Consider the following 15,779-nt stretch of genomic DNA (forward strand, 5'->3'; position numbering starts at 1 on the left):
AGCCTGTACTACGACACATATGCTCATGCAGCTGCACTGCAAGCTGTAATCAAGTCAGCCAATTTAAGGCTAGATCAGCTATATAGTTACTCCAAGAGTTACCAGTTTATATAACTTCACAGTATCTTTGCAACACCAATCAGAAAATACATTCTCAGCGAATCAGGTAGTGTTTTTCAGTAAGGGTGTGAACAAAGAGTAAACTGGTTTTTAAAAGCTTCTCATGCATTAATTATCGTCTTGTAAACTATGAAAAGGAGACATTGTCTTAATGGTATATCCTGAAGTTAAAACAAAAGATAGAAGTTACCTCAGATTAGTTTAACACTGTTTTGATTTCATTTTACCTTTTCCAAGAAGACAGGAATTGCATCTACCACTACAGCAGATGATCTGGGAAGTGCTTCCATCATATATGTTAAGGCCCGACATGCATGGTTCATCTATTAAGTATACAGATATTTGGTTTTAATTTAAGATGATACATTTTTGTTTATCAAAAGTTTCTTTAACATTAAAAATCACTTACAATGTCAAAGTTGTGCTCCATCTGCAGCAGTGTTATCTGTTTTTTTAAAAAAAGTATTGTTAGTTTAGTAAAAAGTACCTAGATATCAACATAAAAAAGGGCACAAATCAGTATCATAGTTATTGACTCAGGACTTAATTTTGGTAAGAGTTTCAAAAGAGCCTCTACCTATTCTTGAGCTATTAAAGAATTACTAGAACTACCAAAATTTAACAAAATGTGCCTTCAAAACCAAATAATGAGATATATAGATTGATACACATACACACATATGTAAAATTAAGAATATATAATCTAAATAAAGAGTATTTCATTTAAGCAAGATATTAAGTGAAATATTATATCCTCCAATAGAAATATGAGATTTAATCTTTACCAAAGCTGGTACAACACTCTTGACTGGAAATCCTCCTAATGTTTCTTCATTGCCCATGACCAACAGCTGGCACATCTCAATCACTGCCTGAAGTTGCTGACTTTCATCAGTGGCTTGGAGACCTTGTAAAAGCTGTTGGGCTTTAGAACCTAGATACCCAGAAAAAGAGATTAGGAAAGCAGATATTAGAAAACTTAAGTGTTCAAGGGAACAGTTATGCTATACTTCTGCCAGAGTGGAAGACCAGAGATAGTTTGTTTTCCTCTGTATTTGTAGTTTCACTTCCTTTCCCTGTCATAAAAAGCGGGGGATAGGAAAGGGAGACAAAATCTCACTCTTGGCTGTCTTTGCAGGGCAGGCTGGTCAGCACAGGGAGTCCACCACACTGCTCACCATAGCCATCTTGCCAACCTACAGCAGGTGCCAGAACCCACACCACTCCACCTTTTAAAAGCAAAGGACTTTTCAGCACACCCCTGGACAATACAGCACAGGGAGTATCCATGAGACCCCATCCTCTTCTTGGCAGGCAGCGTTAACAGGCTGCCTTTGGCTCTCCTGGAAAGCCAAACAGACATGAACTATAAGGTACACATCTTATCCAGCTGCATAATGCAGACATGGTGGAACAAGACTAAGGACCCGCGTTCTCACTGATGCACTGTCTGAAGAAAGTTATTTCTATCTGAAACATAAGAGACTTTTGAAACTATAAGCAACATACCTTAGAAGTGACATCTACTAATAGTTTTAAAGCTAGCTTAAGCATTTGTTTAAAGCTAGCAAAAAACCCAAAGGGGTTGGAGAGGTCTTTTGTTAAGCAGTCCATCATGCAAAAGAAAAAGATAAGGAAGGGGTGAAAAGGCAAGAACCCTCCCTTCCCCACCTAGAAGGGAACATTAAGATGCCCCAAAAAAAAGGAAAAGAAAAGAAATACAGCTAAAGCAAATTTCTCTTCCTGATAGGAAGAGAAGCAAATTAATATTGTTGACCAGTGATCTAGCACTATCAATGACATACAAATCTCCAACATGTAAAATATTATATTAAACTACAAAGCTAATACAAATATTAGAATTTACTAGTGGCTGAATTCTGCTAGTCTGGAAGTGGAAAGAATTAAGTCAAATTAGACAAACTTTGCTTACTAGCTCCACTTCCAATTGTCCTGTGGAAGAGCTGCGACATCCGAGGACCAAGAGGGCCAAACAGGTGAGGAGGAAGACCCCTAGCCTCTAATAGAGCTAAAAGCAAACAGAGGATAACAGCCATTGTCAAAGCTTCTGCATATATTTTTAAAAGCTTAAATTCCATGATGCTATAATTTAAAGACTACTAGAATTTTGATACTTTAAGAAAGAAGAGTTAGATGACTGCAGCTACCACAATTTCTAAAAAACACCAAAAAGATGACCTTTATGGAACAAATAACTCATTTTTGTATGCATCAGAGCATTAAGGGCCTTTAAGAAGTCACCCACTGAGTTTCCAGAGTTACGTATTTCACAGAAGAAATCTGGTCTCCTCAATTGTTATAAGTCTAGATCTAGCATAGCAGATATACCAGACTGATTTCAAATCTGAACTCAAACTACATAAAATAGGTTAAGTTTATCTTCACATTTTTAGGAACTGAATGGCACTATTAATCTGAAAAAAAAAAGACACTGAAAAAAGGTTCACAGCTTTATTTGCTGATGAGCAGGAGAGGCAAGAATTCTGCTAGACATTAGACATTCTTTGGCTTTGTTTTTGAACACTTTTCAGTAGTGTTACGTTAGCTAGACTAAGTGGGTGATTCTGATTTTTACTGTAGCAACCATGACTACTGCTGATAGATACAGTAACAATTAATAGTAAAAACCAGTTTAGCTCAATTTTCCTAATGCATACCTATGCTTACTGAGGCCGATAAGCAAGTGAACTGGTAGTGACACAGCACTCATTTCCACATTAAATATCCACATTAACTGAAACCTGTCATTTGCAAGGGAGATCATGATCTCAGAACTCCTTGCAATGTAGTGGCAAAATCATTAAAACAGTTGTAGGACATGCAAACCGATTTACGCCTGTCTGTACTCTCAGGTTTTGAGAGAACTGAATCCTTTAGCCCAAGCACAAAAGCATGCATTTGAAGAACATGTAGGTTTTGTTTGGTCAAAGCTTACAGCAACATGGGTATCAATGACAAGCACACAAAAAAAAATGTTATCCAGAAGCAAGGCAGAGTAACAGTAGGCCTAACCTGGCCTGTCACCTGAAAACGTTCTTGCAATTCTTTCATATTTGAGCTTATACACTTAATAGGACTGAGTTCTCAGTTCTCCCCCCACACCTGAAAAATCGTCAATAGTAGTGTATTATACACCATGTAAATAAGTAAATACACTATGCCACCCCCTCCAGACACTACTTACAAATTCTTTAGTGAATTAAGGCTTCTAACTCCATATTTCAGAGCCACTGTAAGCAAAGCAACACATTCACAGAGAAACAAAATATAGCCTTCCCACTATGTATAATACAGAATTTGTGTAGGTATGGTTATTTATAAGCTGCAAACAGAAAAAGTGAATGGTAAATTAATAACAACTTTTATACCTTGTAGTCTTCCCATCTCAGAATCATCTGACTCACTTTCTCCAGAGGTTGTCATACCTACAGCCCCAGCAACAGAACTAGAAGCTAAAGAAATAAAATAGAGAGTAATGAAAGTTACAGTGCCTTTAAAGCTACAAAATTCACTTAAATTTTGCCATCAAGGAAAGCATCCACCATCAGAATAGTGCTCTACATTTAACATTGCCACTACCATACTTCTATGTAATTGTAATTTTAAATAGACCAGTCTACAGCTCTAATACTTTCCAAAAGCTGAAGAGAGGCTATATCAACACAAGATAATGAAAAAAAAAAGTACAGCTATATCAGCAAATTACCTTTCAGAGAAATTCACCTGTATGCTTAGTAAATTTACGCTTTTCTTATTTGACTGTTACGTTGCACTTAGCTTCCATTAATTTTGACTTTTTTTGTACTGATGTAGCTAGCTTTAAGCAGAGAACATCTGAGATTTTCTACAATCCAGCATAATTGCTGGAAAGCTCCTTTGAACTCACTACTGATTGGGACCAGATGATAAAATTAAGTACCATTTAATAGGACTGTGCAAGTAAAAGCATTTAACTTGGTTACAAATTTCTCCAGTACAGACACTTGCAATTTCACCAGAAAACTTGTACAATATTTATGAGTAGTTACAAAAGAGCTTTTACATGTAAAAGCATGCCTTCTGTATTCTGAATAGTTTGGTGTCTCTTCAGTTGGCAGTGCAGTAGTTTATGTAGCATCAGATGGTTACATTTAAAAAAAAAGAAAGGTAGATGCCTGAAAACTAAAGTCTACTTTATTGAACATAGTTTGAAGACTACAAAAAAAGGCACAACCAAAACATGTACCAGATATCCAAGAGATCAGATTCAAAAGAAAAGGTCCCTATCACTCAAAAGCTTTCCAGAATTATTTACCAGCTTAAATAATTTCTCCACAGAACTTAAACCATTTAATTATTTTTAAACGCAAAGCAGCTTATATGAGCAGCTATACTAAAAGTGCTTCAGTTGGAATTTCTTCTTACCTGCAGCTCCCTGGGGAGCCTCATCTGTACGGGCAGCTGAAGAGTTAACTCCATCCTGGTTGTTGTCAGGATCAGCCATCTTCTCCTGTCGGCGAGCTTCAGCTGCTCCTCTTTTGCCCAGGCCAGAGCCTCGCCGACTAAAGGTTCAAAAAAGAAGTTTCAGACCTTATGAACTAAGACAAGAGATTTATTAATGTGAGACCCACATAACATTTATGTAGATCACTACCACAAAGTTGCACAGACTAAGAGTCACAGAATCAGTCTTCACAAAACTATCCAACTCTTCTTTACCGTCCTTGCCCTGCACCATGACAGTGATTTGTTTATACTAACACATTACCCCTAGGTCCTTACATTATACCGTTCAAGATAAGGCAGTCTACTGCCTAAAATAGGCTAACAAGCAAGATTAAAGTGACTGTTGGTTACAAATCTCGTACACATTTGAGAAGTTTGATGACAGAGTAACTATCGTTAAAGGTAAGTTCTGAACTACTGAAAGCACAAAGAGAACTCTGATGTTAAACTCTCTTTTCAGTGCCAGAATAAGTTTGAGAGCACAAGCCTTTTTAAATTTGCTTTTTTAAACACTGTCATCACCACTACAAATATATATGCCTATAAAGAAAACAGTCAAATTCGAATGCACACTTGACAACAGAATCGGACTTCAGAAGCTTTTTTTTTTATGGCATTGAAGATGGAAAAGAAGTTGTGCTGGAACTACTAAGTGTAGTTTAGGCTTAAGAAAAAAAATAAAACTTCTAAAGCTTCATAAGTCTACCTTCAGAATACACGCAACTACAAAAATTGTTTTTATCACAGGCCACATTTACTCTCCCCTCCCATTTAATCTACCAGCTCTTTAAAATTATTAATTCAGTACAAATTTTCACCTGCATCAGAAAGTATGTTAAGTACTGAGATGCAGCTACTTACAAGCAGAGTCAGCTTAACAATGTAAACTGTTAAAACAGATTCCTGTGTGGTACCATGAAGTCTTTTATTTTTCAAAACAGTCATCTGTTTTATTATTTGTGATGGACAGTAGTTTAGCACTCTCTGTTTTTGTGTTTAATATCTTTTTAAATACCACTTCCCTAAGGAAAGGATTTCCCTCCACCCCATAGCTGGGGGACTTATTGAAGGTCTGATGGTGACAAATTCTATGTACTATCCATGACACTGGTGTACAGAGTAACCCAGCAGGCCTGAAAAACTACAGCTACTTCTACAATAGCAAATAAGAGACAGACAATGCCAGTTTTCATGCATGAAAACAACATTAATATCAACGCACTGCAGTAATTAGGTTTCATTATCTTAAGTCTTACCTGGTGCTAGCACAGGAGCCCGTGGTCTTTTGCCGTGTGCTCCGCCGCAAACTGGGGAGCTCAGCAGGTGGTGATTCACTGCGCTTCTTTGTGGATTTTCTTAGACCTATGTAATATGTAAAGAATTGAGAGTAAGTCAGTCTTTAAATACACAGCAGTTTACAAAGAAGTGAAACTGCTGTGTACAGGAAACTTCTATGTAGAAGAACAGCTTCCACACAAGAACCACAATAAGCCCATATCAGCTTTTAGTCCCGTTACACTGAACTGCTATACCAGTAAAAGAAAGGTACAGGTGTTTACTTTTACTCATTATTTTGAGTTAAGTAATACTAAATTCAAAGTTGTTACCTAGATGCCTGTTCCTAACCTACACACTACAGTTACAGAAGAGCTTGTAAGTCTCTCACGCTAAACAGATATCACGTTATAGGATATGAGCTTATTATTTCCTCATGCTGATGTTCAAAATACTTGAAATAAAAGAAGATACTTTAGCTTTAGACAGAGAGAGAAAAAGAAATTACATTGGGGGGATGGCAGTGGTGGTTGCATCTGTTTTCATCCACTGGTGAGTAAATCTGTGCAACATAATCTCCTTCACTAGCCGAATCATAGTTTTTAAGTCAGTTTTATTCACATTAGTATGGCTTAAGAATAACCGCCATAAATCAAAACCATGTTCCACTCCAGAAGTCGAGCACTGACAGTGTTGAGATCTCTCATACGTATTATTTGTGTTCCTATTTCAACCATATCCCTTCAACCCCTATCACCATCATAAGGTCTTCCTTGAGGCAAATAACCAAGCATATCTCCACAGCTTTGGAAAAGGAGTTCAAGTTCTTAATTTAGAAGTATTTGCACTGCTGAAGACTGACCCAACTGATATTAATTTGCTCTAGGTTACGAAGCCATTGTTCTGATGACATATCCCAACACAGAACCAAGTAAATCTTAAGTACACAAAAAACCCCGTGCAATACAACATTCTCGGATGACGAGCAAGCTTACTATCAGATTGAAATATCCTGTAACAGCTTCCAAACCAGAAGGCTGATTAAAGTGTCAAAAATCAAAAATCTTTATCAGGCCCAGCTTTACATTTCGGTCCCCTTGCCTTTACAATAAATAAATAAAATAAGAGAATCCCGTAACATTCAATTTAGACATACTATTACTAGAACAGATGTAAATAATTTTGAAAAGATGTGAAGTTAGATCACTGCTCCCTCTTCTGGCAACAGAGCCGAAATAAAACATTTTAATGTACAATGTTTTTGAGCACAGTACCTATCAAACTACCTCCTGTCTATTTCCTTCATCCTAAAACATTCCAGAAATGCTGAGTTGTGGCACTGAGGGATAAATATCCAGTCAGAAGCTGCATAGTAAATGGAAAAGGGAAAGTGATCTGAAAAGCTATTACTGACCTGGTCAATTGTCCTTTCAAATACTTTACTCTATTTGACCCAGGAACACAACGCTGTGTGCAGTTAAGTTCCATGCAGATGAAGATTAACCTGGTATTTGTGTAGTTAATACACACCTGTCTTACTAACTCAAGAAATCCGTCAACCTTTAGAAAACAACAAGTTTCTGTATTTAACAACCATCAAGCACTGACCTGAAGCAGGCCAGCCACTTAAACTTTCAGATGGTCTGTACATATAGAACAAAATAAGTAAATTTTTCAATACTCAGAAAAGCACTGGCATTTTTACTACATATGCTTTCAATCCAAAAATTTAAGTTGAAGTTTCTACAACAGAAATACATGATGACTTCAACCCTATTTACACACAGTAAGACACTCACGGGGAAGAGGGAAGGGGAACAAAGAGTAGTGTTATAACGTGAAATACAAAACAAGATCAGTTTGAAACAGTTGTAGCAGGATCCCACGCCACAGCTATCTAAGCTTCTCAAGTACTAGAAGCTCACACGTACAACAAAACTCCCCTCACAGCTGGTTACATTCTACAATAGAAAACTTATGCTTTAACTGGCACTAGGTACTGGCACTGTAAACTCCACAGAAAAAATGCGTTTGCCACCCTGAGTTCACATTACGTATGGAAAAGTTGGCTACTTGGTACCTATAACATTATGGTGACATTTTAAGTGAGATGTACTTCTGCTTTAGAAGTTAATCACCCTGTTATAGTAGAGTTCACTGGAAAAATATACAAAAATATTGTAATTCTTTATGTCAGCATGACACTTACTGCTTGTGGCTACTCATTTTCAAGTAGCCAGACTAAATATTAGGTAACTTCATATCATCTTAGTAATAGGCTATCAATGAGACACCACACACCCACTGTAAGTGAAGTAAGATTGACTTAACCTGAATCAAAATAGGCTTTTTGCTAAGGGCAAAGGTTTCACAGAACAGCAGAGCTAGCTTAATTTAACAGTATGGTACACTCACTCATGTCTTATTGTCCTCAAACCAGACCCAAGATGAACAAAGTGCACAACTGATACACACTTTCTTCTCTGTTAGTATTCAGTTTGGTGACCTGAGCTTGCTTAACATGGGTCAGATCAGCACAGACACCATGAAGCAGCAGGGCAGTGAAGCTGTGAAATGGGCTGTCCTTTTCTATAAGAGGCATTAAATTAGCTGAGCCATCTCTTTAAACTGAGTTACGTCAGCAACAGGGTTTTAGAGAATATAAAGAGTCACCCAGTTACTGCTTGGTGGATGAGCTGCAGAATACATCACAGCCTGAGCACCCAGAAGAGTTGAGCTCATTTTCTCCTGCCGCTCAGAAAGAATGTTCTATTTGACAGATCTTTTTGCATGTTTCTCTTTTCCCAAGGCTTTATTTCTATACATCCGATGTATCTACCAGAGCACATATGAACTTCCACCTCCCTCTATTAATTTCAAATGCTAAAAAGGAAACGACAAAATACTTTTCTGAGCTTGTTCCCTCCTGCTGTTCAATGCCACTCTCCGTCCTTAAAGTTCGTTGTTTAAGAAGGCTTCTTAAAGTCAATCTTACCACCTGCATCTTTTGCAAGTCCTCTGAGTCTTCCCAATACCATAAGCTCAGGACTGTGAATTTCATCAGCATAGGACTGAACCTTCTTGCTTTCACTCGCATTGTCCTCAAAATTTGAGCTCCCCCTTACCACACAGCCAGCATGGCATCCCAGTGGAGTGTTAGTCCTCTATCTGCAGGAGCTGCAGGAGGCTAACGCCCCCAGCCTTCACTGGTAAACAGGGCACAACCAGCATTCAGAGAGATGGGATTAGAGATGCCCTGTGACTGCCTGACAAAGGAAAGCACCAGTCTTATTGCCACAGACAGACAGCAAGGGCTTTCAGGGGAATTGGTTTGATGTTCACCTCCAAAAGTTGTTTATTCAGCGCTATTTCTGTAATATACAGGAGTTATCATAAGGAGATTTGTTTTAAAGAGCTACTAAAAGTTATGAACGTATTTTCAATATGGACTTTCAATAAACCAAAGGAAAATTATGTTTAAGCAGCTCATATTCAGCAACTGCAAAAGCTTTGGACGTAAACTTCGGAATTAAAGCAGAGGCATGTGCTTCCTTATGACAAACAGATATATTGCTTATACCCTGACATCATCCTATTTGCATGCCAAACACTCATGTTAATGACTCTAAAGCAAAATAGATCCAAACAGGCTAAACCTGAAACAGCACAGCCTAACAGAAATCAAATAAAAAAAAGTAATATCTTAAGAACATCTTCATATTTAGGTGTGTTTATTGGTCAGCTTTTTTTTTAAAGGCATTTTTTGTTGCATGAAAGAACAAGTTCTGAATGCAGCTGTACTGCCTTCACTTATTTTAAGTCTGAGTATATTACCCAAGCCAAAACAAAAGTTAGTCAAACTTTCACAGTCCATAACCTGGAAAGCCCTTTAATTGCAGTCCAGAGAGATAATCAGCAGAGATTTACTTGTTAGGACTGGAAGTTCAGACTGGCTCCTGTGTTGGCATGCTCTCCCCCTCACGCCATAAAGATAGGGTGAAAATAACTGTTGCAGGGGAAGGCAAGACAACCTCCTGTCATTCTAATACTCCACTATTCCCTTCCCTCACACCAACCCAGACATCCCCAGCTCTTGATTATAGTCCCACACAGCCCATCACAGCAATTAAGCCACGTATCTCCAAACTAGTCATCTTATTTCCTCAGTCCCTAACCCACAACTCTAAGGCTCTAACAACCATCACAGGCAGCACTGTCACCTGCAATCCCAAATAAACTAATTCAGAGCTATTTTCAGATTCCTTTCTCCCTCACCTCTGCCAAATCCCCCGAAGAAAGGAGTTACACACCGTTCAGGCTCCATGTTCACCTTCATGTGGCTTTTCACAGTACCCCAATAACCTCTCCAGCCCCACAAATCTTAAAGTATTAGGAAGAGCCTTCTCAGTCAGGGACAGCTACCCTAGGTTACCCTGCTCTCAGCATTCATTGCCAGCTTCCTCCTACTTAAGGGCCACAAGACACTACAGAAAGGCAGTAGAGATTTCCCAAATAATGGAGACATAATTCAGCTTGGGTTTTTGTTATTACATAATCAGTGAGATGACCCAATTTGCAACATTTAAAAGCCCCCACAAAATGTAGGGCTTGAAAGGGATGTGAAAATAGTCACATCAAGAGAGCAAACCAAGAAGCTTGCCTTCCCCCCTCCCCCCAGTCAAGAAATATTTATCTACAAAAGTAGAGGTGAAAAACGTTAGTGTAGCCTGGTTTTATTCTTCAACAAATTCTATAGCTATTATTCAGTGATGTCACGGCTCAGTTACACAGACCGCTGTGTAGCTGAAGACTCTGAAAGTCACCTTGGCTGCACTTAACACCTATTAATTATCCAGTGAGGACTGGGCAAGAAACCTCAGGGTATTCCTCTCCAACACATGAAATGCTTCTGCAAAGATGGCAACCATGTCTCTCCTTATTCTTCTCTTCAGTAGAGTAAGCCAACTCAGCTCTTCTAGTTTTTCCTTCAAAGATCACAACTAGTAATAATTCTTCTTGTTCTTCCTGAACTGCAATACCCAGAAGTGAACAGCATTGCATTTATCCAGATATGACCAACCATATATATTAGTCAGAATAATCTCCCCTCTCCTCCCACTTTTCTTCCTACGACTGCTCCCCCCCATCATTTTTCCTGAAGCTTCTGGTGCTCGTTACAGAGTTATATTTGCATGTTTGGTTTTTTTGTTTATCTCCCACTAGTTCTAGAAGCCCTACTTGAAACTTCTTCAAACATCTGTTTCATATTATACCCCTATACAAGCCTACTGAGTTTTAGCCTTCACTTTCCACACAGGATTACTACGACTTCTAAAGACACATTCCCAGGTAAAGGGGTGTACAATTCAATAATTTAAATGAGATCTGTTTGCCTTACTGCTTTAGAAAGCTTCAGAGGTGTTAACATTTATGTGAAAAATCACCTACTTCTGCTCCCTTATCCTCTAAGGGTAACAACCTTCTACAGAAAACAAGTTTGAACTTACCCATTCTTCCTCAAAAACCTACCATGGAGGTTTATTTTCTTAACATTTTCTTGACACTTCTCAGCATTATCCAAAATGTGTATTTTCTTAAAATATTTCAAATTTGTCCTAATATTTTCAAGTTAGTGAAGCTGTATGACAGGCAAGTTATTTTTTTTTAAAAAAGGGCTAAGCTAACAATAGTTACTGTTGATTCTAAGATCACTTCTATCTGTTGTCAAAGAGCCCTAATACACTATTTGAAAGGCTGAGACTATTTGAAAATATCATAAAGTTTAACACTTTTCTTCTATTCTAGGTTGGGTTTTTACTCTTAGTGATATTCAGTATAATCACTCTGATCAATGATCACAGAATAGTTTGGGTTAGAAGGACTAGATGACTTAAAGGTCTCAACCCCCCTGCAATAAGCAGGGACATCTTCAACTAGATCAGGTTGCTCAAAGCCCTGTCCAGCCTGACCTTGAATGTCTCCAGGGATGGGTGATCTACCACCTCTCTGCACAACCTGTTCCAGTGTGTCACCACCCTCACCGTAAAAAATTTCTTCCTTGCATCTAGTCTAAATCTTCCCTCTTTTAGTTTACAGCCATTACTCCTTGTCCTATGGCAACAGGCCCTGCTAAAACATTTGTCCCCATCTTTCTTATAAGCCACTTTTTAAGTACTGAAAGGCCACAATAAGGTTTCCCCAGAGCTTTCTCTTCTCCAGGACGAGCCACCCCAAATCTCTCAAGCCTGTCCTCATAGCAGAGGTGCTCCAGCCCTCAGATTATCCTCATGGCCCTCCTCTGGAACCGATTCTTCTGATGCGGCCCAGGATGCAGCAGGCTTTCTGGACTGTGCGCACACATTGTCAGCTCATGTTCAGCTTTTCATCTACCAGTACCCCCAACTCCTCGTCAGGGCTGTCCTCAATCCCTTCATCCCCCAGCCTGTATTGATACCAGGGGTTGCCCCAAACCAGGTGCAGGATGTTCAATATAATAACCATTGGAATAAGTTTTGCTGTAATCTACAGTAAAATAAAGAGGCATTAGACATTTTACACTTCCTAGTACCACCTCTAAGCACCTGCCCCTCCTGCCCTCAAATTGAGACACCATCTAGAGAAAGTAACTTTAACCTCTATTGAGCCTAGAAATGTCTCTCACCATGCTTTGCGTCCCTTACCAGTGACTTTTTATACATGCACACCCATGCCAACTTGGGTTTGTGTCATATACTTGAATGTCTTAGTTCAAGGTAAGTTTATTTTTTTTGCAAAAAAGGTTCATGAAAGAGTTAAAGGTAGTCAAGCTGGCTTTCTCAGTACATTTGTTGTGGAGACAGTTTAGGCTCATATTCTCAATGTTGTTTTTCAAGCTAATCAACACCACCTCCCCTTACATTGTGCTATCCCACCCTTCCACTTCTCACTCCTTCCTGAAGTTTTGTAGCTTGTCACATAAATTACTCTCTGCCTTCACCTTCTCGTTGCTCACTTGTTGGAGGAGAATTCTCTCCTCCCTGTTGCTTTTCTTCATTGCTAAAAAGTTGCCTGCAACAAGGACGGGCTTTGCTAATAACTCGTTGGTCAGTCCCATTCTTGCCTGATTCCCACAGACTTTCCCCTCGCTCCACCCTGTACGAATTTGGAGTTTTTACTCTGGAATTCATCACCAGTAAGTCTTGAACCATGGAGAACGTAGATAAAACCTTGCTATGAAGAAAGTACCCCCTCTTCCCTTCCCCAATGCCATTCTTCCTCAATTAGGTTAGGTCATTCCAGAATCAATGCTCCAGTCATGCAAGTTATCCAAAACAAGCCTGTTCAGTCAATTAAATGTATTTTGATTATACAGGAAGACATCCAGTTGTTTATTTCTTGTTTATTTCATATATTTCCTGCATAAGTATTAGTTATAGACATGCCCCAGTTGGGACAGGCTACCTGTGACCATGTCTAGGTAAAGGAAAAATAGTAAGCAAGCTTAGGAATCCAACTTCTTAAATCACGTTTTAGAGAATACATGCTATATGCAAATCATACAGTACACAAAGGCAGCATAATACATTTCAAAAAAATTATATTCAAGGCAACAGAGCTACAAGCATATCTGCACAGTAGCAAGCAGGTCCTCTGCTTGGAGGCAGCCTATATTTCTTAGTGATAATGTCCAAGAATAGTACCTTGTATTGAAATTCAGCAGAGACATGATGTATTTTGCAGGAACAATTTAAAAGATAAAGTGACTAACATACTAGGCCCCCTAGGTTTAAAAAAATCACTGTTCTTAAAGTAACATCATAGATCAGTAACATCACAGAAAAGTGGGCTTGAGACAAGAAAACATGTACTATCTAATTTTTTTTTCCAAGCATTTAACATCCCCACTTCAGGACAAAAAGCTTAAGAAAATGAGAAAAAACATCTGTCGGGAGGAATATAATCAAGCAAGTTTTATAACATATGTGTCCCCATCACAACATCCAACTATTTTGCATATATTTTTAAAATTGATTTGCAAGACAGAAGTAACTTAAACTTACAGAACACTGACTGTACTTAAATCATTTGCTTTAGCTGCAAATAGTTTCAGTCACAGCTTTACTTAAGAGCTCTGCAGAACACACTATTAATTTCTCTAAGAAGATACAAGAAGCCTAAAATCAATAGAAGTATTTGTTTAGAAGACTTGATTTTAAAATATATGTGCTTATTTTTCCGCTAAAGAACAACTTACTTGCTAGCTTAGCCTGTAGTCCTGAAGGTCCAGGTTTTGATGTCTCCGACTTGGAAGAGCCTGGTAGAGACAGTTTTGTTTTAGGCAGACTGACTTTTGGGCTGAATCGAGCAGCCCAGTCAAACTTTGAAGAGCCACTTGTTTTACTCGGTTCTTTGTCCCTGCTACTCCTTCTTGGACTGGGGCTGGATGCAGAACGGGAACGTCTAGCCTTATTCTGGTCCTTTCCCTGTTTCACTCTGGCACCCTGAGGAACAGTAGAAGAAGCAGAGGCAACAGCAGAAGAGGAGGAGGATGATGTAGAAGCTGAAGAAGAAGAATCAGTGATGGTGCTACACCCAGCTTTGGCTGAGGTCACCGATTTTGAAGCCAGCTTGGAGAGTTTTGCTGACTTCTCTTCAGCGCCAGTTGATTCAACTGCTGAACCACTCTTTATACAAGACAGATTCTCTGTCCTTTTCCTTTTCTGACTTCGGGAGCTACCAGCAGCTCCACCCTTTCTGGTGTGAGCCTTGCTTGTTGATGGCAATTGTGTAGACTTCGGCTGTTCTTGGTCTAAGTGTCTTCTCTTAGTTTTAGTATGTGGCTTGTTAGTTTCCAAGGAAGTTTCAGTGTGTTGAAGTGCTTTGGGTTTTTTAGCAGAGCTAGGAGAATTGGTCCTCCTGTAATCTGGACTAGCACTGCGTTTAACTCCTCTAGAATTGTCTTTCTTAGGCACTTGCCCCGTTTTTTGCTTTTCTGAAGTATTGACTCTCTCTGGATCTCCTTCTTGTGGTATTAAGACAGCAGATGAACTACAGCCTCTGTAGAAGCAAGCAAGAACAGTGTCAGTATTGAACTCAAAAAAACCTCACAGTTGCAACAGTCTTGCAAGATACATGTCAGCATTCTCTAATAATAAAGGAAACTGCAAGTCAGAAACACTGTTGATTATTAAGTTTACACTGAAACAAGAAAAAAGCATGCTTATATGAGAACAGGCATATTGCCAATCTTCGCTAGCATGAAAACTAAAATAAATTGCAAGCTAAAAGCACAGTACACTGCTTTTTTAAGAGGACAATATGAGGTAACTTAGATTTTACTATCTGATTTTTTTTTAATACATATGTCAACTGATTAAAAAAAATATTAAAGCCATGAAGCTATCATCTGAATGTTTGAGAATATAAGTTCCACAAGAGAGTAAGGAGTGTTTAGAAATGCATAACTAGTCATAACTGGATTCTAGTTCAAGGAAGGCTCTTAATGAAAGGATAGTTTCTCATTAATCTTGAAACTGAGGTAATGAATCACAGACAAAAATGGAAAAATTCTCTTCTACATGACAGAAAACTGCCCCAGTGTATACACAGCAGAAGTGTAGGAAAAGCAGACAAATTGTGTCCGAGATGATTACCCTGAACACTGGCATATTTTAGATTATTACATTTCAATTAATATTGGAAATTGCTCAGAACTCCTTGGGCAACCTTCCCCCAACACGACACAGGAAAAGGGGAGAAAGACCTTGCAAGTATTCCAGGACTAGTTATGCAGAAATCATTTCCTCCCCATCACTGATGGAATGGTCTTAGTTGGTGAATTAAAAAACAAAACACAAACAGAATGTGAAACACTGAAATATATCCACTGAATGAAATAC

The 15,779-nt window shown here is 38.6% G+C and overlaps 1 protein-coding gene across 14 annotated transcripts in view; it reads right to left on the reverse strand.

The window, feature by feature from the left end:
* Nucleotides 1-15,779, reverse strand: part of TRIP12 (thyroid hormone receptor interactor 12) — a 79,006-nt gene that overhangs the window by 29,429 nt on the left and 33,798 nt on the right. For 13 of the 14 annotated variants that reach the window (XM_054206463.1, XM_054206465.1, XM_054206464.1 and 10 more), the window contains 8 exons: nucleotides 14,135-14,937; nucleotides 5,883-5,988; nucleotides 4,546-4,682; nucleotides 3,510-3,593; nucleotides 2,054-2,149; nucleotides 906-1,054; nucleotides 530-565; nucleotides 348-443 (listed from right to left, as the gene is read on the reverse strand). In XM_054206463.1, coding sequence (XP_054062438.1) covers nucleotides 348-443; nucleotides 530-565; nucleotides 906-1,054; nucleotides 2,054-2,149; nucleotides 3,510-3,593; nucleotides 4,546-4,682; nucleotides 5,883-5,988; nucleotides 14,135-14,937 — 1,507 coding nt within the window. The remainder of the gene's footprint in view (nucleotides 1-347; nucleotides 444-529; nucleotides 566-905; nucleotides 1,055-2,053; nucleotides 2,150-3,509; nucleotides 3,594-4,545; nucleotides 4,683-5,882; nucleotides 5,989-14,134; nucleotides 14,938-15,779) is intronic. The other variant, XM_054206462.1, reaches the window with a different exon arrangement.

The sequence above is a fragment of the Rissa tridactyla genome, chromosome 6, assembly GCF_028500815.1.
Source record: "Rissa tridactyla isolate bRisTri1 chromosome 6, bRisTri1.patW.cur.20221130, whole genome shotgun sequence".
In the NCBI taxonomy this organism is placed as follows: Eukaryota; Metazoa; Chordata; class Aves; order Charadriiformes; family Laridae; genus Rissa; species Rissa tridactyla.